Here is a 25,923-nt window from a genome sequence, read left to right as displayed (position 1 = left end):
AATCATCAAGTTAGCGTGTCATAGTGATTTCTATGGACTTTGGTCTATCCATATCAGAGTCGTGGTATTTCTATGGCTCTGATCCATATATGGCAGAGTCGTATAAACACCACAGAAATAAAAAAGAGTAGAACGCGCAACTTTCCAAAACCGTGATATATTCTTTTTTCTATTCACGTGACCGCCAACTCCGTCCCCATTTCCCTTCGTCTCCATTGTAAAAGATAGGCGCATAGTGTTTTTGGAAGGTTTTAGCTGTTTATTTTAAAAACTACACCAACTATTCAAGTTTGTTAGGCTAGTTTAGTTATTTGGTACGTTAACGCTTACAGTTTACCACTTGTTTAGGAAATTTAATTATTTAAAAAAATTAATTAAAAATTTCAAAAAAACGATTTTTTAGAAATATATATATATTAGAAAATAGTTTTTTTTACACAATAACTTTAAATTAAGTCAAAAAACGAAGAAAAACTACACAAAACGTCATCGACTCCATTGACTACAATAGTAAACGGGAACGACCCGCGAAAGAGAGACAGTGTATCGTGCTCTCTCCTTTGCCGACATTGGAGATGCGCCTTCTATTCTTTTTTATTTCTGTGATAAACACCGAGTAGTCCAACTGCCGTCTATGTGTGTCCAAAATAGAGCAAAAGTGGTGACTTTGACAATGGGTTTAAACGAACTTGTTAAGTTTTGTTTGTGTTCTCCTTTTGTGGGAAGGTGTAAAACAGCTTCTATTTGCCTTACCAAACATTTTTTAGAAAAAATGTATAAATTTAACCGCATTAAATGACTAAAATGTCGCAAATCAACCGCTTCTAATTCTAATTTTTGACTTTTTTTGACACAGAAAACAAACAACACATGTTTTTTACATTTTTCAACCTTTAAATTTGTTTTTAGGGCCAAGTTTTTCTGTAATTTACCGAAAAACATACATTTTCCCTATACCTACTGTGTTATTTTGGACCCAAATTGCCGTTCAATTTGTGTTTTACGTAACAATGGGTTGGACTACTCGGTATTTCTATGGCTCTGATATATGGTATCTATAGATATCACATATATAACTAGATTGCGCATCTGGTGTTTAAAATTTAAGCCAATTAAAGCGCGCCGTTTTAAATCGTAGAGAACCCACTTGGCCATTATCGCATATTAGTAATCTGTTAACTGGGTTAGTTTTAGGCAGGAAAAACTCAGTTAATCCAAACAAAAACTTAACCTCTGGCAGAAATTCTTTTATTGAAAGTATTACGGTTTGGGGCAGACAAAACAAAAATACCAAGTAATCCAACCAATTGTTAAAAGACAAATTATAAATGCCAATTTGTGCTCAATATAACACAGTGGGTATAGGAAAAATACATATTTTTCGGTAATTTAAAGGGGAACTTGGACAAATTCAAAGGTTGAAAAAATATATAACGGTTTGGGGCAGTTGCGCGTTCTACTCACAAAAATAAATAAGAGTAGAACGCGCACAACTGCCCAAACCCGTGACACATTCTCTTTTCTATTCACGTGACCGCCAACTGCGTTCCCATTTCGCTTGGTCTCCATTGTAAAAGATAGGCGCACAGTAGTTTTAGTTTTAGAAGATTTTAGCTCTTTATTTATAAACTACACCAACTATTCTAATTTATAAAGACTAGTTTAGTTATTTGGTAAGTTAACGCTTATAGTTTAGCGCTTGTTTAGAACACTTAATTATTGTACAATGGGGGAAGATGAGACACTTAAGCATATATTGCCAACTATTTTTCCAAAATCAAAATAGATTGCTTATTTCTGATTTGGTAAAATGAATGTTATATTTCGTTTTCAAAAATATATTAAAAAATGTTTTTTTATAAAAATGTCAGTTTAGGTTTAACATTCGGTTTGAAAATATGCTGAGTCGCATAACCTTAGAATCCGTATCGTTTTGGCAAACTTTGATGGTACCTTTAGGTTACACTTGTGCATATATATTTATACACAAAATTTTTTCGTTGGTATGCCCCTCTAACAATTTTCAAAAGACAGTTTGTTAGAAATACCTATTTGTAAATAGTTAAATACGAAGAAGAACTTCCAAAACGCCATGGATTCCATTAACTATAATATCAAAATCGCAAAAGAAGGAGAGTGTATCAGCTTTCTCATTTACAGACATTGAAAATGCGCCTTCTATTCTTTTTATTTTTGTGATTCTAGTGGCTTATGACGTACTAATCGAGCAGTTGTTGGGCACGTAGTGACCATATAGGTTCCTTTTCGTCAAACAGCTGTTGTTGTTTTTTTGCGCATTTATCTCAAATCTTAATTCTAGCATTTATTCTTTAATCTCTGGATTAAAATCAAATCCTAGAATAAATTTATAAATTTTAGACGAAATTTTTAGATTTAAAACCGCACTTAATTAGCGATTAATTAGCCTTTTTTGTGGCTGATTGTTCATAAATCGGGACTTTCTCTATGCCAATCCTAGCATAGATAACTTAACTTGTTAAGATATCTATGAGGGGTCCTACTAAAACACGCCGGCAAGGCCCGGTTGAAAAATATACTAAAACACGTCCGGTGCGGGGCCCGGACCTTGGTTCTGGCCCTGTTTTAAACAATTAGGTACGGTCTGTGGAAGTAACTTTAACTTTTCCGTATTCGGACGCATTGTCGAACTTTGAGTAGAATTATAATATTATTCTACTCAAACAAAGCCCGACAACGTGTTCGAAGACGGACAACACGCCAACTAAAAGACCGTGTAATATTTACCTTTTTTTTGAAAAGTTACATTATTCGTTTATAAAGTTTTTAATATTAAAACTTCGATTTTTGTGTGTAACCTAACTTAGCCTATGTTACTTTGAGGGTGATTGTTTTGGGTAAACCCATTATAGTAACCAATGGGTAGAAGCACTTGCGGTTAAGTGTCTTGCTCAAGGATACATGCGCAAACAATGGTAGCAGCGACGAGCCTTGAACCCATTAGCTCTGGGTTACATGCAGGTGCGCTAACTACTCTGCCACAGAGCCGGAATTGAACTAAGCATACCATACTGCACCTTTAACATTTTTGGGACATTGGGGAATTTGGAGGATGCGTCTTAGTGAGATAAGGAATCCACACAACTATTCGCGCCTGAATCAATTTATTACCACTTACGTGGGGACGCATTAAAAGCACTAATCTTATACCTTATTATCATTTACCGTGCCTGAAACGTTATTTTAAAATAAACATCATATGAATAATATTAAATTCTAACTTTACCTAATTACTGCGTGATTACGGTTAATCTAAATTCCCGAAAACATACGTTTTTAAGCGGTGACAAGTTTAACTAGTGTAAGTTTACAAGTCAACACATGGTACAGCAGTTGTACAAAGCGTAGTACATATATTCTTTACCAATCCTTATACATTACATGAGTTATAATAGTAAATGCATTCCACCTTACTGCTCCACAGTCACCAGTAGCGACTGAAACCTGCTTTGTTGGTTACTTATGGTTTGTTTTTTGATCAAGCTCAGTCGATCGTTGTAGTAAAATGGTTAATTAATACTGTGCTAATTAGTTTAAGACGTGCTCACGCATTGGGTCTTTGATCTCTTGTATTTCAATAGGAGAGATATATGGGAGACTATTACTATAATAAACACTTTTAATTCATATTTGCACTCTAACGTAAACAAAACCAAAAGTTACCGATTACCGTGCTGCAAACGTGTTTCCATGTATGGTAGTTTACTTGATTCATTTTGATGCATTATGTTTTATAAGACTAAGCTTAGTTAGAATTATTGTATCGAATACAATCGATTAATTAATGTTAAATGTACAGTTTAAAATTAGTTCTTTTAATCAAACAGAAAAGTAATCGTTAATTACTCGCTAATTAGGCAATCGTAGGTACTCGCTAATCGGACGATCAAGTATGATCTATAAAACTATGTTGAATTCAAAATATAGTAGTGGGAGAAGATGGGACACTTAAGCACATACCAGCAAAACATCCTAAAATCAAAATACATGACGGTTTTCGGATAATACTACGAATTAGTACTATTGTTCCTTTATTAATTGACAACAATTCAAAAATATATATTGAAACACACAAGGAGTTATTTAGCGATTCGCACAACAGGCCAAATTTTACAAATTCGAAAAACAACAGAATAAGATGGAACAGTTTTGTTTGACCGATAATAGGTATAGTTTGATCATCAATTGATAAAATATGTATCTAAAAATGCATATAAACTTGTAATAACAGAAAATTAATATTACCTAATGTTTTTCTTGCCACAATTTGGGCCTTGCTACACTGTTTTTTCGCACAAGCCACTTGTCCTGAATTATCTCTAAGTACAAATGACTGACTTTCAAAAATATTTTATATGAATTTCTTGTTATTATATCAGTATCAAAACTACAATGTGGAGGAAGATGGGACACCTAATTAAAATAGTTTTATGACTAGTTAAAACTAAAACTAGTTTTATGAAATGAAATCAAACTAAACAAAATATTCAAACTTTTTAATGAATCTATGAAACTAGTTTAATCGTTAACACTTGCAAACTACAAAATTTCATTGGCTTTACTATGATTTAGCAAGCATTTATAATTAGCACCTTACTATTTCGCATTTTTTACATGTTCAAAAAATACTGTTTCAATTTAACATATTTTTATTTAATTTAAAAACAGCAATCGTCTTTGACGCATGCTTTATAAAGACGTTATAATACTGTCAAAAAAACAGGTAACATTACTTTTCTGATTATCATTAAATGGGGGTCCGTAAAAAGAAAATTTAAAAAGGTCCCAAAGTGTCTCATCTTCCCCCACCCTACTATATTTTATATAGTGCAATCATTTTATTAAACTTTAAGGTACAAACACAACAGACTAACTTTTACATTTCAGGGGAGAAATATATTTTTAATATAAAATTAAAAGCACAAAATTTGGTTTACCCCACAATTAATCAGACATGATTACCAGTTAAAAAGTTGATTCTAAAGTTCATTCCTCCAAGCCGAAGCAACTAGTTCAAATTTTTCCAATGCTTTCTGGACATCCAACTTGCTTATTTGGTGATAGAAAACTGCTCTGACAGTTACATCACCAAAGGCACACATCTTAACCCTTGTTTTGCTGCCATCTGATGTGTTTTCCATTCGCCAAACAAACTCTTGAGCAACTGTTCGGCCATTCTTTGTTGGCATTGCATTTTTAAGTTGAAACATAGCAATATTTGTGGTTACATGTTTCAAGTTAACTTCAACCAGATCTGGCGCTAAGCTTAGAATAGCTGAAATAATAAGTATGTACAATTATGGTAAAAAAAAACATAGTATATCGGAATATATAGTAAAATATTTTGTTTTAATCAACTAATTCTCTAAATCTAGTCAAAAGCTATGTCACTGCTGGGTTATTGTTTTTTTTCTGTGCAATTATACATGCTATTTGGAACAATAGTCTGTTCTGTTGTAAGTCCAAACAGTTTGAATTTTTATCTTTTTTTGTAAGAATTAGCTTTATTTTCAATTTGATATCATATGGTTATGTATGCTTTAACAAAAAAAGTAAATTAATATTTTATGATGTTCACTAACATCCTACACCCATGTTTACTTTGTGCAAAATGTTTTGCATTATCATGATCCAAGTGCAACTTCTTGCTTATCACATTAAGAGAAATTATTCCAGCCGCAGCAAGAACACCAGCTTGTCGCATTCCCCCCCCAAGTAATTTTCTGACTCTTTTTGCTTTTGTGATGAATTGTTTACTTCCAACGATCACCGAGCCAACTGGTGCACATAAACCCTATAATTTTAAAATCAGTGGTTCTAAAACTCCGCATTGCTACGCCCTATAGTTCTTTTAATCTTCTAAAATTGTAACATAATAATTCTGTTAATAATTGAACAACCAATAGTAGTATATACATATTTAACTCAGACCTGGAAGCTAACATGGGCAATCCGCAATGACCAACAATAAAGAAAGATGTGTGCGATTTTACAAAATATATTCACAGGGTTATTACAGACAGAAAAATTACGAGCAAAAAATCTATATTTTATTACACTTTCTGTTTTATAATTATTTTAAACTTTAATACATGGACAAATAATTGATGAATGATGTCATATAATACAGTAATACATTTATAATCCCGTTTATTTGGTGCTTGTATACGGAGGCGGAAAACGTATAAAGCGGTTGTTTTAACATATAAACACACAAGTTCTAACATCAATTTCGTTTCATAGAATTAAACCTGGCAGCTTATGTGGAGTAAATTAGCATTTTGACTGGTTTTCAGCTACTGTGTTAACTTACTTTACGATGGGCGTTTATACCAGCAGCAGCTTAGTTTAATAGTATATGTTCATATCTACCATCTACCAAACTACAGAACCTTTAGAAACTATTTATAATACAATATGACTGGATATGTAGCTCCAAACTGCTTAAAGTGCATGTGACACGGTCATCTAGAAAAATAAACTATTTGCAGAATAGTTTTAATTTGTACAAATGTTTTAGCGAAAAAATTAGCCTGATCGGGTCACGTGTTTTCGAGACAGATGTTTAAAGTTGTGTTTGAAGCGATGTGAACAAAATCGAGCGAAAGCGACAAGAACCGTGCGTGTTGTCATCGAGGGTCAAAGAGAGAATAGAACAAAGCGCAGTCAGTGCTAGTACAGCTTGTTGAGCCTGATTTGAACAGCGAGCATGGCCAATTAAGAAAGTTTTCATAGTGCTGATTCAATTTCTCACCTAGTTGAAGATGTAGAGGAAATACATGGTGATTGTGGATATATATTTGAGCCTGAATATTCCAAAATAAGGTGCCAATATTGTTGAAAATACAAATGGCAAACTGCTTATGGTTAGTTTTTTTCGTATATCAAGAGATATTTCATAAAATAATTTTCATTAACGTGCACATGTGACAATTTATACCAATGTCCTCTTTTTAACTATTGTTATGTTGCTGTTAACTTGGAAGAGAGGCGACTGAATCAATTAATGGAAATCAGTGAGGTTACTTGTATCACGAAGCACCCCCGTGATTCCAAGGCTCAATCCCTTGGTTTTAGAGACAGCACACTTAGCTTACAAGCAAGATTATGGCAGTGCTGTGGACTCTATTTTAGCACAACACAAGTTAGCATGTTGTTCAATTTGTATGGGTTAACTAACCTGCCCGATCTCCAAAAAAATATTATCGATGTATATGTTTTTTATGTCCGGTTTATTATCGTTTATGAGATTCAGACATGTGGCCTACAGACAATTTGTTCGTTGGACATGGGGCTACCATGGACGACTTGTTCTTGTGCCTTTCCCATCATGTGTTGTTAACATGACTAGAGATAAAATTGCAATTTCCTTGTCAGGTTCAAGGTAATTAGAAGTTAAAGGTGGCGTCCAAGAAAGTTCTGATGAGCGAGAGCCATCATATTATCCAGTATTAAACTTATTTAGATGTACAGTTCTTGTATATGTATTCTGCAAATATTTGAAATTTGAATGTTTATGATAACAATTCAAACTATGAAGTCACAATCAGACCAATTTTTCATGCAGTCATTACTATTCGCACTACGTCCTTCTTTGCTCCTTGTAAATGATATGTTGTATAGCATATACTTCACCATCACTCCATGTTAGCCTGCTGACGGTTTTCACATTGTAATGTGCAATATGCTAGAAGTAGTCTAAAATATTGTATATTAATTTTCAGGAAAAAATACTGCTGTTAATTAAAAATAAATCCCCTCAAATGAAAGTATTTTTGAAGCGAAGTGGTTTAATAAAAAGTGGAAAGCTTCTACACCACTTGTTTGCTGAGCTGGTGACACATTTTTTACTGACTTCATAAAGTGCTTTATATGCATTATCTCTTCCAGTTATTGTAGGTACATCAGACTCCAACGTATCTCAGTAGTAGATCCAACTTCTTCCAGTCGAGTTTAAATAGTTACTACATATACCACTGTTCTTGAGAGGTTGTTCAAAATCCGCCCCTCTACAATTGCACAGACTTCACCAACTGCTTTGATATTGGGATTTCGGAAATTTAAGTATTTTCACATTATCATTGTAGCTATTTGAATACCCCGTAACAACGCAACGGTTCGGCATGTTCAAAATAAGGCGCTTCTCACATGTAAACAAAAACTTTCCTGCTACTCGTATCTAAACACAGTCTTTCTCACTCGCGCTTGACCCTCGATGACGTCACACTTCGCAAGAGCAAAAATCTCTTACGATTTTTTGAAACGGCTACTTATTTTGCAAATATTTAATTAATTAAGCTAATAAATCAACTAAATACAGTATATTTGTGTTTAATATACTTATACCTTTAATTTTAGGCAAAGTTGTTTGACCGTGTCATATATACTTTAAGTAATAGCAAAAAAATGTGTTCTTGCGTTTTCAGATTTCCTAAAGACCCAAAACAGGGAATTTGGAGTTAACTATATAAAGTTATTCAACAAAGTGTTTCAAACAAATATTGACCAACAAACCTTTGACAAACAAATATTTGCAGTGTCTGCATACTTCGTTATCAATTTCGGAGGAACACCTAATGCTATTGCAGCATTTATAACCCTGGCTCCATCTAAATGGATAGGTAGCTTCAATTCATCTGCAACACTTCTTAACTAAAAAAGACAGAAGGTGATCTGATAGTAACAAATTGCAACATTTGAGCATCTTCATATATATATATATTTGAATTTCATATTATATTGCATACACAACGGCACACACACATTTCCAATATTCAGCTATTTAAAAAAAATAAACAGGTTGTTCACAGGAGTGTCATGGAATTCATTTAATTCAAAATTTACCTGAACCATAAAATTCAAAGGAAGAACTTTTCCTTCAATCGGGTTTTCAACGCAAATGAGTGAAGTTGATGCAAAATGTACATCAGCACTTGTTTGATACTTAGCTTGCAGTTCACTTAATTGAAACGTACCATCAGGTAAATTGCGTATCGTTTTTGGGTGGACTCCTGCCAACTTGTGTGTAACCATAAAATAAAAAAGCATATTAATAACTTATATAGCGAATTGTTAGGGTTCACATGTATGTATTGTAAATATGAAAATTCCTAAACAAATAAAATATAGTGAAAGCAAATTTACACTACTAGCAATAAAAGTACTGGTGATAAATAAAAGGCGAGTTCAATTCAGCCAAAGGCAAGTTTTTTGACTAATAGAGTAACAGAAACCCATTTTTTTATTATTGAGTGCTGTTTCTGTTAAGTGTCCACAAAACCAAAACCAAGCCAAATAAATTGAAATAATGCATTGTATAATACAATAATCTTTGTTTTTAGATTTCAGACTGGATTGCTCCCATGTTTAGTCTTATATTACTGCTACTCAGCTTCTTTCCTCCTTAAATACCTTTTGCTAGCTAGTAATATGCCCTTCCAGTTCATTTGAATATCTCTGACACTTCAAAAAAGATAAAAATAGAATCCTTTATAACTCGAATGCGGGCCTGCAAGGCCTGCGTGCAGGCCCTCACAAATACCAGGGTACTCCCGCAGGCCCTGAAATTTTAATGCGTGCGTCATGTTTATTGCCTTTCTCCCGCAAGCTTATAGATCATATTCACGCAGATACTACTAGAATAACTCGATAGGATCATTGATATTTCCATCAAAGTATCAAAACAATAAAAATCCAGCATTTATAAATGTTTCAGACCGCAGTTTTAACGGAGACGTCAGTCAAGGTACGTTTCGGTTGCCTGGCAACTTGCTGGCGATAAAAGCTTTTGAGTCTATGACGTAACAACATTAGAATTTTTACAAGGTTAAAATAAATTCGGCTCAATGTTTGGTTTAATAAATATTCCAACATGTTCAGTAAACGCATTTCAAGTACCCCACCGGGTTTTCAATAGAATTACCCCGCCGTCCAAAATTGCCGTCACATCCCTAGACTAAGGATGCGTTTACTGAACATGTTGGAATATTTATACTAGGGATGCACATTACAGAATTTCGAATCCGTGAGATTCGAATCCTTTTGTATTCGAATCTAATTACGGGATTCGTTATTCTGTTAAATGGCGTCATCACACGTCATCTTATAAACTATAATAACAATTTTTGAAACTTGATAATTTTGAAAAAAATATTTTTGTGTTTTTGGGACTTTCGAGAGTAAACGTTTCGCAGCGTCTTTTCATAGCCTGCTATACGTTTCGTGACACAAAAACTACCCAATAGTACAATTTTTGATCATTTTACAGCTCATGATTCAACAAGACTACTATGAAAGAGTCAATAAACTGACTTATGCGGGTCAAATTATTTTTTCCTATTAATAAAAGAAGATTCGAAATAAAGTATTCTAGGTTATCCTAGAAAGGTGTATAAAACAGAACGCCCGTGTTATTAAGACTGTTCTTGTCATGTGAGGGTAAATAGGTTTCATTCATTCATGGGCACCTGATAGAACAAAACTTAAAAATTACCTGAGCTATTCCACCTTGCTCAAACCGATGAATATGAGATTGATCGCCCAGTAAAACTTCTGATCCACGTTGCCAACAATGGCACATCACTGATATCAAATTTCACATTGTTCCTGTTGGAACAAACAATGCATCTTCCTTTCCAAACAATTCAGCAGCCAACATTTGTAATCCTGAATTAAAATTACATTTTTAATGAAAACAAACATTTTGCTTCCTATAAATAGTTTCAATACGAGTGACTGTATAAAAATTATACAAAAAAAATATTCAAAAATCCCTTTCGTAGATATAATTATTTGAACATATAATATGTATAACAAATACTTTATAAAAATTGACACTTTTTGGTAAAACTATAAAAACGCTGATGATATTCAATGTCTTTATAATCTGTTTTTGTTGGCTTAAATAGCAGTGATGTTAGGTCGCTTAGGTTGAATCTTTTTTACTCCAAATACCTTATTGTTTTTTTTTAACTTACTTGATTATAATTATGACAAATCAAAAATCTAATCTTCTAAAACTTGAAGCTTTGATAGTACCATCAATGAAAATTTTAGTAACGACTTTCTTTCTGTTTTCGCATAATTAATTAGCATGTGTTTTGGAAAAACAATAAGGAGACCTAATTCGATTTGTTATAATACAGGCTAGCCCTGCTACCATTGTGGGTGTTTGTGTCTTTGGGCAAGACACTTAATGCAATTGGTCCAACCCAGTGGTCACTAATGAGTTGTCCAAATTATCAGCCATATAAAAGAAAATGAATTATCACCTACAATCCACAAAGGTACATTGGTGGTAGCTCGTATGCGGGGATGAGGTGTATGAAACAAAACACCTGTGTCTGTGTTATAATGTTTGCCGTTGCCACGCAAGGGTAAATAAATTATATTTATACTTTATTGTATACATACGATTTACGGTTGGGTCTTCACCATAAACATCATCACCAAGTTCTGCTTCAGCCATTGCACAACGCATATCAGCTGTAGGAAGAGATAATGTATCACTCCTTAAATCGACCGTTACCACTTCCATTTTTTTCTTAAAATAGAAAAATCAAACTTTACCACGTCAATTCTTTAGTGGGTGACCAGTAAAATTTTAGGTCTAAATGTTCCCTAGTGTTGTAAACTGTTCGTGTCTGCTCGCTGTTAACTTATTGCACCTGGAGCAATCTTACAGAGCCCGGCCCACGGTTTTCATGACTGTGCATTTTTATATATAATAAGAACAAAGTTTATGTCTACTGATGCTAAATAAAAAGCTAGTTTGTGAAAATTTCTTTTAATTTAAACGATATAACCGTTTAAAAAATCAGGTTTTAAAGAAGTTTTTAAAAACGTTACTAGCGGGCACTGTGACGTCACAGTACAATATTTCGTTTATGGGGAAAACCCGGTCTGTCGGTAATTTACATCAGAGCACAGAAATAAAAGAAAAAGAAGAGTAGAACGCGCATCTCTAGGGTGGTATGCAGAAAGTATAATCAACTTTGATCTTAGATCAAATTTCATTGTTGACATAACAACGATTTAAACGGTATGCAGAAAGTATAATCAAAGTTAATTACCGATTTTTGATTGTCGATTATACATGGAGCTATACAGAGAAGACGGAAATTTTTTTCCGCTAGGAGGCGATGACAAATTCGTTTCTCTATTTTATGGGGAGCAGTTAGTTTCACGGTTTATACACATAAGATATAAACCCCTAACCCCAAACTCGTCAAACAAAAAAAACTTGAAAAAAATATATAAAAAAAGTATTCCACTGTGCGGGACTCGAACCCGGTAAAAATGAAACAAAGACAGTTTACGACCGCACGCAAACCGCTACACCACAGACTCGACGAAAATAAACACAACGAAAGAGCGTATATAACAGACCTAATGTGGGAAATAGGTTCTTACTAGTGTTTTATGTATTTAGAAAGGTATTTTTATTATTTAATTAATTTGTTTTACACTTATTAACACTTTGTAGTGCTGTTTTGTTCGTTTTTCCGTATTTTTTATTTTAAATAATTACCGCCTCTAGCGGAAAAAATTTTCCGTCTTCTTTGTATAGTCCCATGTGTCGATTATGTCCGGCGCCGTGGCGTATTGTCCGGCGCCGTGGCGTAGTGGTTAGCGCGCCTGCCTGTAACCATTAGGTAATGGGTTCAAGGCTCGTCGCTGCTACCATTGCGGGCGTATGTGTTCTTGGGCAAGACACTTAGCGACAATTGCTCCAACCCAGTGGTCACTAATGGGTTGTCCAAATTATCAGCCATACATAAAAAAAATAAAAAAAAATTCCCAAAAAAATAATCACCCACAAAGTAACATACATGTTAACTCGTAAGCTGGCACGAGGTGTTAAACCCGTGTGATAACGACTGTCGTTTTCCGGCCGCGCTTAAGTTTTTGCTTGATCTTAGTTTAGCTAAACGGAGATCATGCAAAAAACTTAAGTGGTAAGCAGAAAGTGTAATCAGTGATTCTTATATTTCTAATAAACCGTTTGTTTGAAAGTTTTTTAATTAAATTTATAAAATAATCAATTTTCCTAAACAAGCGCTAAAGTGTAAGCGTTAACCTACCAAAAACTAAACTGGCCTAATAAAGTGGAATAGTTAGTGTAGTTTTTTAAATAAACAGCTAAAACATCCTAAAATCACTGTGCGCATATTTTTTACAATGGAGACCAAGCGAAATGGGGACGGAGTTGGCGGTCACGTGGATAGAAAAAAGAATATATCACGGTTTTGGGCAGTTGCGCGTTCTACTCTTTTTTATTTCTGTGCATCAGAGCCATAGAAATACCGAGTAGACCCACCATAGATATCTAAACATATGTTTATTAACATATAATATGTTTATTGACCAATAACCAACTTTGGACCAACCCAAAGTTAATATAGACCACAGAACTAAAAATGAGTAAAACGCGCAACCGCACAAAACCGTGATATATTCTTTTTTTCTATTCACGTGACCGCCAACTCCGTCCCCATTTCGCTTGGTCTCCATTGTAAAAGATAGGCGCATAGTCGTTTTAAGAGGTTCTAGGTGTTTATATTAAAAACTACACCAACTATTTAAGTTTATTAGGCTAGTTTAGTTATTTGGTAGGTTGACGCTTACAGTTTACCACTTGTTGAACACGTTATTGAACACGTTAGTGGTCATATAGATCCTTTTTCGTCGAACAGTTGTTCTTGGCTTTGTTGTTGTTGTTGTTGTTGTTGCTGGTAGGGCGATTATTTTCCGCACTTATCCTAATTCTCAATTCTGGCCTTATTCTTTAATCTCTTGATTGAAATCAAATCGTAATACATATTTATAATTTTTAGACTGAATTTTCAGATTTAAAACCGCACGATGAGCGATTAATTAACGATTACTTTCCTCATGCACTTTACACAGCGGAAACACTGTCTGGAGTTTGGCGGGAAACGACGGCAAGCGTGTTATATCTGCACAACGATTCACGACTGAATCAAACTAATAGCATTTAAGTGGGGACGCTTTAAATGCACTACTCTTATACCGTATTATCATTAATCGTAATTGAAACATTATTTTTATTTCAACATCATATGATTAATATTAACTTCTAACATTACCTAATTACTGCGTGGTTACGGTTTGTCAAAATTCATGAAAACAATCGTTTTTAAGCGACCACAACGTTAACTAGTGTAAGTTTGCAATAAACACATGGTACAGGAGTTGTACAAAGCGTATTTACACATATTCTTTACCAATCACTCAATCCTCATACGTCATCAGTTTCATTGGTTATAATACATGTATAAATACATTCTGCCTACTGCTCTACAGTCACCAATGGAGACTAGAACCCGTTTTGTTGGTTACTTCAGATTTGTTTTTGATCGAGCCCAGTCGACAGTGTAGAAAAGGGGTTAACTAATATAGCAGGGTGGGGGTAGATGGGACACCTTTTCATTTTGTTTTCTTTTTTCATTTGGTAGTAAACAAAGAACATTTAATGAATTATAAAACCGTATCTTCACGACTTCCACAGACCGTTTTTAATTGTTTAAAACACGATCAGGCTATTTGGATATTATGTGTTAAAGGTGTCCCATCTTCCCCGACTCTACTATCTTATGCTAATTAGTTTAAAACGTGTTCATTCATTAGATCTGTGATCTCTTGTTTACGAAATTTAAATTTTAAAAAGAAAAATTAAAAAGCTTCAAATAAACGGTTTGTTAGAAATATATATATTAGAAAATGGTTGTTTTATTCTATGAGTTTATATAAAGTCAAAAATACGAAAAATAAACTACATAAAACGCCCTCGATTCCATTGACTACAATAGTAAACGGGAACGACCCGCAAAAGAGAGAGAGAGTGTATCATGCTTTCTCCTTTGCCGACATTGGAGATGCGCGTTCTATTCTTTTTTATTTCTGTGGAGTCGCCTATACAAATGCATAGTCGGCATGTGTTCATTTAGTTCTTGTAAGCGATACCATGGCCTACTCAATACACGGCCTAAGAATACACCGAAACTGCTCAGAAAATAAGAGGCCTATTGACGCGAACAATGTCTATTATAATACATTGTCTCGTCACGGTTTCATGAATGGAATTTTGATTTTCCAACCAAATTAATACAGATAGAGCCTGTATATTTGCATTTGTAGCTAGTTTTAATTCATTTTGTTGTTATAATATAAGTTTGAGCGTGTGTACACGTAGTTTCGCACACCACTGATACTGTGTGACCGTTTAACAAAGATTAGTTTCGCTAAAACGTCATGAAATCGCAGTAAAGCCACTTGATTTTCACATTTAACTATAAAGAACGTTCTATTCGTTTGGACGAAAGTGGTTTCCAACATGTTCCTGTGCTGTTACTGATGGCTGGCATATCATAAGCGATAAATACATTATCTAAATCTAATCAAAGAAAGCATAAAATGTTTTAATGTTAGAAATATGCACTTTTATTCCTTGCAAAGGCAGTGGTTTAAAAATTTTATTCCTTGCAAAGGCAGTGGTACGCTAGCAGTTGGAAAAAGCTATACTAGATGACTGTTTAGTAAAGGACTCCTAAATCAGTAATTTATGCGTACAAAAATGACTACAACTGCTGTAAACACTATTTCTAGCTTCTACGTAAAATACTACCTCGTTTAATCGATTTAATAAGTTCTTATTCTAACAAAACCACTACAAACACCAAGAGCACAACGGACCTGCAACTGCTCTGATTGTAAACTCCATTTTGAAAATCAAAATTCCATTCATGAAACCGTGACGAAACAATGTATTATAATGGGCATTGTTCGCGTCAATAGGCCCTTTTATTTTCTGAGCAGTTTCGGTGTATTCCTAGGCCGTGTATAGAGTAGGCCATGGCGATACAAAGCTAGAAAACACATATAGCGGTTGTTTTAACATTTAAAATATAATTTCTAATATAAATCTTGTGATATAATATTAAATATAGGAATTAATGTGGAGTAAATTAATATTTTGACTGGTTTTCGGCGTACAGTGTGGTTTAACAGGGTACTTTACGTTAGCGATTAATACTAGCAGCAATCAGCTTAGTTTACATAATAGTATACGATCATACCTACGAATCTACAGAGCCATTCTTTACTACATTTATAATCCAACATAAGTGGACATGCAGCTCCAAACTGTTTAAGTACTAGTAGATAAGGTGTTCGCGTTTTCCGATTTCATAAAGACCCGTAACGCAGAAACGGTAGCTTACTAATTCAAGCAGAGGACCAAAAATAGTAACTCAGTATTGTTTTCCTCAATGTCACTTCGATATTAGGCAAATTTTACAAAGATACCGTAAGTTTCGTTGCCGGGTATACGTGTTAAGTTTGTGAGCCAAAAAGTAAAATCACGGCAATTTACATGCAAAACTGCAGCTAGATACACCAGTTTATGGTAATGTTATGCGTTTTTGTTTGTATTTTTATATTTTAAACATGTTCTTTTATGTTTTTGGTTAGTGAACTTGATATTTTATGTTTTTTACTCTTTAATCGATTGAGTGTTCAATAAAAGTTGATTATTTTTGTGAGGTTTATTATTGTGATAAGATATAACATTAGTAGAAAGCCATTTTTACGCGCAGAAGTGCTTGGTTTTTAAAAAAATCGCAATATTTAAACGAAAATCAGCACCCAGCAATGATAAAATGCTGTGCCGTGGGCTCCGTAATGGCGGCGACTATGACGTCATAGACGCGGAGACAATGGGTAACAAAACTCGTTGTTTTACAATCCGTTTCCTAACTTGGTCTATACTAACTTTGGGTTGTCCAAATTATTAGTCATACATAAAAAAATCCTCAAAAAAATAATCACCTCTCGTAAGCTGGCACGAGGTATTAAACCCGTGTTATAACGACTGTCGTTTTCCGGCTACGCGAGGATAAAGTAAGTTTTATTCATTCATTCATTCAACGTTCCTCATTTCACGATCACAGGAGGTGTCTGGGAGCGCAGAACTCATACCATATATATAGTACACTTAGTGTACTATGTTCAAACCGTACGACGCGCACTGGACCCTATATGCCTATGCCGACTCCTCACATTGTTACGGGTTATGTATAAGCACACTTAACTTCTAAAAAAACGTTAACATGTTTAATTAAATACTGTTTACTTAATCTGCATTACTTAATTTGAAGAGACGAAATAAATTTCATTAACTGGGGTTACAGCTAGATGACGCGAGTAATTGCGAAAGTTTCTAGTGGTGAAAAGTGTAGTGAATTCGCGCCCTGAAACCAAGGATAATCTATTTCTATTAGAAACGGTGACGTATAATATATATTCGTTCCGATTTATAGATTTTTTACCGGACGCTATCGCGCACACGCTGAGACGCTTCGGAAGGTCGGAACAAATATCAATGAACACCCGGTTCAAATTTATTACGACCCTCTGTTGAAAACGTTCCAGACACGACGTTTCCACGATAAAACTTTAGTTTTTATGCTTAAAGTCAGCAGAGCTGAGTTGGTATGTTATTTGTAGCCTAGAAAAAGTAAGAACCACAAAGAAACTTATTTTATGTTAGTTTAAAAATCACATTTTAGGTATAATTTACAGGTGATGCTGGTGGACAAAGGTTATCCTAGAACACAAAAATTATAGCGGCCACTTTCGATACCTTCTACTCGTGCTACTAACATAAAATTTGGGCACTGTACTAACTAGACCCCAGCAATATCGATTCTAAAATAAAATTTTAAAAATTTGTAGAAATAATAACTATAAATATTAATATTCGTCATTAAAAAAAATAAATTATTTATAGAATTTTCTACCAATCCAGCTTTGAATAGGTTATAGCGCTATACGTAATACTTAAAAATAAAACATTATTATCTTTAAAAAAGTGCGGGGATGGGTGTTAAATATAAAAAAATATTGTCATACCTTGAATAATAGAGTAGGGTGGGGGAAGATAGAACGCTTAAGCACATATTGCCAAATATTTCCCAAATCAAAATAGATGATGGTTTTTGGATAATACCACGAATTAGTACTATCATTACTTTATTACTTGACACCAATTTAATAAAATATAATAAAACACACTAGGAGTTATTTAGCGATCCGCACAACAAGTGAAACTTTACAAATTCGAAAACACACAGGGTAAGATGGTACAGTTTAAAAACTTTGTTAATTTTGATTATTAAGTGTATTTATAAATAGGAATATACGTAAATAACACGAAATAATACTGTACGCCTTGAAAATTAAGTCTAAACATTCTTTTTCTTGCCCTTCTGCTAGAGTTTTGACATGCTATACCTATACATTATATTATTGCATAAAAATTGGTATTGTTTGAAAGACAAGGGGTATTGTTCAAACATCAATGGATAAATATTGTATCCTACAAATGCATATAAACTTGTAATAACAGAAAACTGTTTAAAACTATTGGTAAAGTTTTATTTTTGCTACAAACTGAGTATTACTACTCTGTTTTTGGCACAAGACACTTTTCATAAATTATTGCCAAGTGCAAATGACCAAATTTCGAATATATTTTCAAAATATTATCTTTTTATTATATCAGTATCTTATAGTTAAATAATCCCTGAGGTATAAATTACTAAATTAAAAGCAAAACTTTCAAAGTTTGGCAATGAAAACATACAAAACTACAATGTGGGGGAAGATGGGACTCTAAATTGAAATATATTTACATTAGCAGTAATCTGCAACTTGTAGTTAACCTACCGAATTTAACGGGCTGTGCTAGTTTCTTTGCCATTTAAACTTCATATATATAACGTTAAACCGATATTTTGTGTTGTTTTTACCTCAAATTAAAGTTATATTGACCCCTGCCTATTTTCTTCATGCTTATAACTCAGTGTTTTTTTACAAAACTATAAAAACTAGTTTTATGAGATAAAATCAAACTGTACGAAATATTCAAGGTTGTTTTATGAAGCTATGAAACTTATAGTTTAACCATTCGCACACGCAAACTAAAAACAATCATCGGCTTTACTATGATTTAACGAGCATTAAAAAATAGCACCTTACTATTTCGAATTTTTTTACCTGTTCAAAGTATACTGTTTCTATTTTACATATTTGTTTTACGATTTAAAAACAGTAATCAGCCTTCGGGCGTTTTATAAAGTTGTGATAATACTGTCGAATAATTCTGTAACTTTATTTTCCTGATTATCATTAAAAGAGGGTCAGTAAAATAAAAATTAAAAAAAAGTTTTGTCTGACAAATTGTCCCATCTTCCCCCACCCTACTATATGAATATTAAATTTTCAAATACAGTATTTTCGCAAAATGTTACTATTACGCCTATAGCTATGTAGGTCACTAGCATATGTTATTCCAATCGAAAACAAAAATAATTTAAACAAAATAAAAATTAAGTAATATTTTTCGCGGAACTTTTTTTAGTCGGTACGTATTTATTAGAGCTCGTATTGTATTTGTTCCGACCGAATGCGCATGCGCAGTAGCGTCTAGGCACATGCGCAATTGCGCTCGGTACAAATATATTAATCGAAACGAATATATCACGGCACCGGGTGCACCCGAACGTTTAATGCCCATTCATGTACTCACCATGAAACGTAATGTGTTTCAACAACGGGAAGACCTCTACGTGCGACAAAGGTGGTAGCGCGTTCAATATTTAGGCAACCAGTTTTGGTTCGATGTCGGAAAGAATTCTTACATTTCTTGCAAGAAAAAAAAAACAATTGGCAAAGAAGGAGACGCATTGAAAGTAATTACACCTTATTGGGCACGTTGGTGGTCATATAGATCCTTTTTCGTCGAACAGTTGTTCTTGTTGTTGTTGTTGTTGTTTTATTCGAGACTTTTTTCCGCACTTATTTTACTTCGGGTTTGTTATTGATCGAGCGTAGTAGACCGTTGTACTAAAAGGGTTAATTAATACTATACTAATTATTAGCTTTAAACGTGCTCACGCATTAGATTTGTCTCTTGCTGAGCACGGTAGTGGTTGAGCACGGTAGTGGTCATATAGATCCTTTTTCGTCGAACAGTTGTTCTTGTTGTGTTTTTTTCGTGACTTTTTTCCGCAATAATCTAAATTCTTAATTCTAGCATTACTCTTTAATCTCTTGATTGAAATCAAATCATAAAATAGGTTTATAAATTTTAGACTAAATTTTCAGATTTAAAACTGCGCATAATTAGCGATTAATTAGCCTTTTTAGTGGCCGTCTAGCAGACTCTATCGGGACTACCCCTACAAACTCCAAATAACATAGAGCTCAGGATTTTCATTTTTGGTTCGCTGGCAATTTTGCGATCAAGTATTGCACTGTTTATGTTTTCGTTTAGTCTGGTTAGTAAATCGTTTACATCATAGTTTGGTCGTTAAATTGTCACCGTTGGTACACTTGCTTTTATACAAACAAATTCAGTTAATACTAACAGCAGGCAATTGTGCCAAGAACAGGTTACATCGTGAAATGAGGTTGGTACTTAATACTCAGCACTGTAGAGATTGAATATTGAACTACGGATTATTTAATGACCATACTCGGTTGTGTTTGTAGCGGTAAGCATTAATTTATTACGAGTTCTTAAACAAAGCCACTTTAATAAAAGTTGAACGATATACCAATGTTTACATACTTTCACTTGATAACAGCACTAGCAGGCAAGTGAATTGTTTGACTACCTACATAGGTTGATGCTGTTACTTAAGTTGTTAATGTAGTTTTCGCGAAGACTGACATGTACCAATATTTATGCCTTGTACACTGTAAGTCATATTGTGTTCTGTATATAATCTATTACGCAGAGAAAACTAAAGAAAAGCATAGAAGTTAAAGAGATGGTTTTCTATCATGGCGCCCTCTATAACAGGCCTGGACACCGTCGGCGCCTCTCTCGAAACTGGAGACGGATGGTTTTGCAGCGCTTGTATGAATTGTAGACAGTTTTGATGAGTTATTTGACGAATTATCGCATTATATAGTGTTTGCTCGTGGTTTTAGCAGTTAATACAGTATGAATGTTTACTTTATTATTCAGTTTACGCGTATTATGTGTATAAAGTAGACAGTTGCTTATTTATAGTTGTGTTTAAGTAACGAATGGCCGCCGGTGTAAGATTTTCCAATCGCACCCATGAGGTTAATCTTAATACAATCATAAGGTTTTTTGATTAAGTAAGGTCTATCGCCAGGAGTTATATTATACATGCTCTGCTGCTGCACTGTGTTTCAAAACTAAAAAAAAACTAAAATGTACATACCACCCAAAAATGAACTCAAGTCATTTTATGGATCTTTTTTGCAGGTTCTTTACCTAAGTGAGGTGTAATTGACTTACACCATCTATTTAAAGAATGTTGCTGAGTATGTGACAGTGAGGATTATTTATTCTAAAACTGTAATGGTCACTTACACGTTAAAAAATATTGAAACCCTTGTGGCCTTGTGTTAACTTAGACACTGGAATCATCTTTATCAAAATCTGTGGCCCTCCAAATGTATTTCAACATTATGGCTAAAACAATTGGTGGTGTGGTAAAGAAGCAGCAAGAAATAGTCATAACAACGGTTTCGACCATTCGTGCATTGGCGTACAGATTGCATAACTCCCACCTCGCTCAACAGAAATCCAACTCCAGCAGAAAAGTAATGACTCTATGACAAGTCCAGGTTACAACCCAGTTTATTCGACAAAACGACATCACGCTACAGATAACAGAGAGAACTGCAAAGGCATTACAAGGCCCAACTGCCAGCCCATACAGCACTGGAAGGGCTTATAAAAATGGCGAGAAATCAAAATGCAAGAAGAAGTATACACACGAGAAGAACATTAAACAGCAAGGCAAAGTTTCTCCGCATTGTCACAGGAAAAAGTCTCTCAGCATTATTGATAAATGCAAGCATTTTTATACAGGGGATACAGGAAACAATCAAGGTGCATATTGCATACACATTACGCCAGCTGGACAGATCACATTTCTTTACCTTGATTCCAATGTTTGCATATTTCACCTAAGAATGTCAAGTCATCAGTGTTGTCAATCTTGGAAGTCATTCTGGTCAGTGTTTTTGTACTGGAAAGCTTTCATATGATGCTCTTGAAGATAAAAAATAATCCAATGAGTGAATGACCGACAAGTGCCTCACCAGAATACACAAGCTTACCAACTAAATAAGCAGTTGCATTTGAATTTCTGTTGTCTGTGAGAATCATGTATGGCTTGCCACAATGCCACAACATTAACAGGATAATAAACTGTCTGTGCTATTCTTGGCCATCTGTTCAGCCAAAGAAGAAATTATAATTGTAATGGCAAAATAAAAACATTCATGATGAAAATCCTTTGAAATTTTGATGGCAAATAAAGGTACACTGGATATATCTTCCTGGACTTAATGATGACAAAATTACGGGAGCAGGGAAGGAATATTTGTTTAAGCGGTTGGAAACAAACTTTTGTGGACACACAATATGTTGTTCCTGGGAATAGACTGCAGCCACAACAAGCCATACACATGATTTTTCACTATATCTTGCATACAAGCCCTTTGCTACACATGTAACCTGTTTTAAAACTGACATTACCTTTACCAGCATATACAAACCACAAAAGGGATAGCATTTCTCTTTAATTTGACTCATCTTTTTATTGTACAAATGTAAATGTGTTTTTTTTAATTACAATGTAACCAAAAATAAACTTATGTGACTTGGTGCAACTCAATAGTTTAAGAAGAGAAAGTTATCTTTAACTTTGATTAGTCTTTTGCCTCGACTGTGTCAATCTGTCCTGCTATTCTACCTAATACATCATTTCTCAAGCTTTTTTTGATAAAGCAGGACAGAGGCCCCTCCTTGAGATCAATATTAGGTCATTAGGAGTATGTGACAAAAAAACAAATGCCAAAAAGGGATTTCGAACAGCAAGCGGTCTATTTAAATTTTAAAAAAACTGAGAAGTGGTAGGTCTTGTAGTTCAGAGAATATTTATAGTTAGGAAAGTTTTGCTAAAACGCTTGTGTGACCACGGCCTACTAGAGATATCTCTAGTAGGCCGTGGTGTGACTTAAACAAACATAGCTTCAGTAAAGATTTCACACTGGTGGCCAATCATACACATAATACACGCAAGCTATATAAAAAAAACAAAAACATTCATACTGTACTAACTGCTAAAACTTCGAGCAAACACAATCTAATGCGATAATTCGTCAAATAACTCATCAAAACTGTCTACAATTCGTACAAGCGCTGCAAAACCATCCGCCTCCAGTTTCGAGAGAGGCGCCGACGGTGTCCAGGCCTGTTATAGAGGGCGCCATGTTTTCTATGCATAGCAACAAGAAATCGAACATGTGTTAGTTATTTCTCAAACAATAGTTAACTATAGTAGTATAATACCCAATGATATTTATGTACCACTATTCAAAGACGTTCAGTTAGGGGTTCCTTTTAACCTGCTGTTAAGTATCTACAGAAACAATCAGGCCCAAACCCTACTCTATTCATACTATTCAATGAAGTTTATTTATGTTTTAAGCTGTGATTGTAAATGCATTTTAATCACGTCATTTCAGATTTTGCTAAAATGTGAATCACGATGCCAATCCTAAATCACCGTTTTGTTTTGTGCAATGGTAGAGTTCTTGGGTATTACCATGCAATAAGGAGGTTGTACCTATTGATTTATTCAATACATTGTAATCATACAATAACAGCATGTTTTACTTTTTGGTATATACAAATGAGTTTCATAGTGAACTATTTAATGCAAATAATTGTTTACATCTGTGAGCTGAACCAGGTCACATGGATAAACATATAATGTAGCTTTGTGAACCCAGCTTTGAAAATAGGGAATTACTTGTCAGCTCAGTATTGCTGTAGTGACACCTATGCCAACTTATATAAATGCTTTTTTGTTTGTTGTAGTATACAAAATACTATTAGCCTATATATGTGCAGTTAAGTAATAAGCTAACATACACAATTGTTTTATGTATTCTTTGTCGAATTTATGTTTTTTCATTACAAATCCATTGTATTGCACTGGTTTGGTTTAAATAAGGATTCAAAATTGCCCCTAATCGGTTTATTTGACATATAATAGAAGTGGCGTCGATTTTATAAAAAAATGTAGGGGTTGCGATATTAAAACGTACTAGCTGGAAGTCGGTTTGTAAAACACGTAAAATGCGTTGTAGTAAAAGTGCTAATTAATACTATACCAATTATTAGTTTAAACCGTGCTCATCCATTAGATCAATATGATCTCTAGTTATAATTTATCTGCATTCAAACATTATTTTTAGTATGGTAGGGTGGGGGAAGGTAAGAAGCCTTTTCAATCTGTTTTCTCGTCTCATTTGGTAGCTAAAGTTGCCCCATCTTCTCCACCCTCTACCATAGGCGCCCTCTATATATAGTGTTTACTTCTATCCTGAGCTCTGGGGTAACACTTTTTGCGCAACAAAAAGTTTTTTGGCTTACTTGGAACCACTCTGCCTGGGACCATTTAAATTGGTAATACTGCCGCTGGTGACCAGTGAAAATTTTGGTCTCAAAATGTTTCTAACGTCTTCCTGATACCCGCTGTATAATTTTTTTGAAAAAACTTCGGCGTTCGTGTCGAAAATTAGGTTTGAAAATGCGCGAAATCGTGCTGCGTCACCGTATTTTCCACACGAGCGGTCATGGATTAAACAAAGGTTAGATTATTACGCCATAGAATGCGAATTACCACGTTTGATTTCTACGTTACAGATTACGTAATTTGTTAGTTTTTTGGGGGATTTAGGGGTTTGGAGTTAAAAGTAGGGGTTAGGGTTGGGGCTTTGGGTTTTCCCTAGCATAAAACAGTGCGAAAAACAAGATTATAACGGGCTGTAACGTTCGTAATATGTCACTACTGTGACGTAACATATCGCTATTGTGACGTAAAATATCGTTAACCTTACGCAAGCCAGGTAATCCTTTAGCGTTTAGCTGGTGGCCACCTGAAATTTTGGTTTTAAAATGTTTCTTAGGTCTCACTGATACCCGTATAAATATTTTTTGAAAAAACTCGGGCGTTTGTGTCGAAAATTAACTTTAAAAGGCCTAAACACACTCAAATGTACATCGCTTCAATCGATAGAGTGTGTTTTTCTAATTCCTACGACACATGGCGCCCTCTATAACAGGCCTGGACACCGTCGGCGCCTCTCTCGAAACTGGAGGCGGATGGTTTTGCAGCGCTTGTGCGATTTGTAGACAGTTTTGTTGAGTTATATGACGAATTATCGCATTAAATAGTGTTTGCTCGGATTTTTAGCAGTTAATACAGTATAAATGTTTAATTTATTATTCAGTTTATGCCTATTATGTATATATAGTAGACAGTTGGTTATTATAGATGTGTTTATACTGTTTAAGTAACGAATGTTCACTGGTGTAAGATTTTACAATCGCACCCATGAGGATCTTTGATTTAGTAAAGTATATCGTCATATTATATATGCTCTGCTGCTGCACTGTGTTTAAAAACTACAAAATTCAAATAAAATCTTAAAATGTAATTACAAACCAGTCAAGAATAAATTTCATTTTATGGTATTTTTGCAGATTCTTTACCTAAATGAGATGTAACTGACTTACACCATCTATTTAAAGAATGTTGCTGAGTATGTGAAAGTGAGGATTATTCATTTAAAAACTGTAATGGTCACTTACACGTTAAAAAATATTGAAACTCTTCCGCTAACTCACACACTGGAATTATCTTGATCAAAATCGATGGCCCTCAAAATGTATTTCAACATTATGGGTAAAACAATTGTGGGTGTGGTAAAGAAGCAGCAAGAAATAGTCATAACAACGGTTTC

The 25,923-nt window shown here is 34.3% G+C and overlaps 1 protein-coding gene and 1 long non-coding RNA gene across 4 annotated transcripts; both read right to left on the bottom strand.

The window, feature by feature from the left end:
* Positions 1-4,053: 4,053 nt before the first annotated feature.
* On the bottom strand, positions 4,054-12,927 carry LOC149728109 (uncharacterized). 3 transcript variants are annotated; one of them, XM_089889016.1, is made up of 8 exons: positions 11,608-12,927; positions 11,452-11,523; positions 11,016-11,108; positions 10,532-10,704; positions 8,884-9,057; positions 8,554-8,691; positions 5,641-5,833; positions 4,054-5,314 (listed from the first exon to the last, which is right to left on the bottom strand). In XM_089889016.1, the coding sequence occupies exons 4-8, from the start codon at positions 10,616-10,618 to the stop codon at positions 5,019-5,021; spliced, it is 888 nt and encodes a 295-aa protein (XP_089745142.1). In that variant the 5' UTR covers positions 10,619-10,704; positions 11,016-11,108; positions 11,452-11,523; positions 11,608-12,927; the 3' UTR covers positions 4,054-5,018. The 3 variants fall into 3 exon arrangements, with proteins under 3 accessions (XP_089745142.1, XP_089745141.1, XP_089745140.1); XM_089889015.1 differs by lacking the exon at positions 11,016-11,108; XM_089889014.1 differs by lacking the exons at positions 11,016-11,108; positions 11,608-12,927 and having other exon boundaries at positions 11,452-11,601.
* An 8,794-nt stretch (positions 12,928-21,721) lies between these two features.
* LOC149728108 (uncharacterized) lies at positions 21,722-25,346 on the bottom strand. The gene is made up of 2 exons (XR_016386065.1): positions 22,225-25,346; positions 21,722-22,156 (listed from the first exon to the last, which is right to left on the bottom strand). It is a non-coding gene; the product is annotated as an uncharacterized LOC149728108 (long non-coding RNA).
* Positions 25,347-25,923: the final 577 nt, after the last annotated feature.

The sequence above is a fragment of the Ciona robusta genome, chromosome 11, assembly GCF_009617815.1.
Source record: "Ciona robusta chromosome 11, ASM961781v2".
NCBI lineage: Eukaryota > Metazoa > Chordata > Ascidiacea > Phlebobranchia > Cionidae > Ciona > Ciona robusta.
This window is presented reverse-complemented; position numbering and strand designations above follow the sequence as displayed.

Coding starts and splice junctions, on each gene's coding strand:
- LOC149728109 (XM_089889016.1), bottom strand. CDS start 10,618: ATGTGCCATTGTTGGCAACGTGGATCAGAAGTTTTACTGGGCGATCAA. Junction 9,058..10,531: donor AGCAAGGTGGAATAGCTCAG/GTAATTTTTAAG, acceptor GTTACACACAAG/TTGGCAGGAGTCCACCCAAA. Junction 5,315..5,640: donor TGCAAAACATTTTGCACAAA/GTAAACATGGGT, acceptor TTATTATTTCAG/CTATTCTAAGCTTAGCGCCA.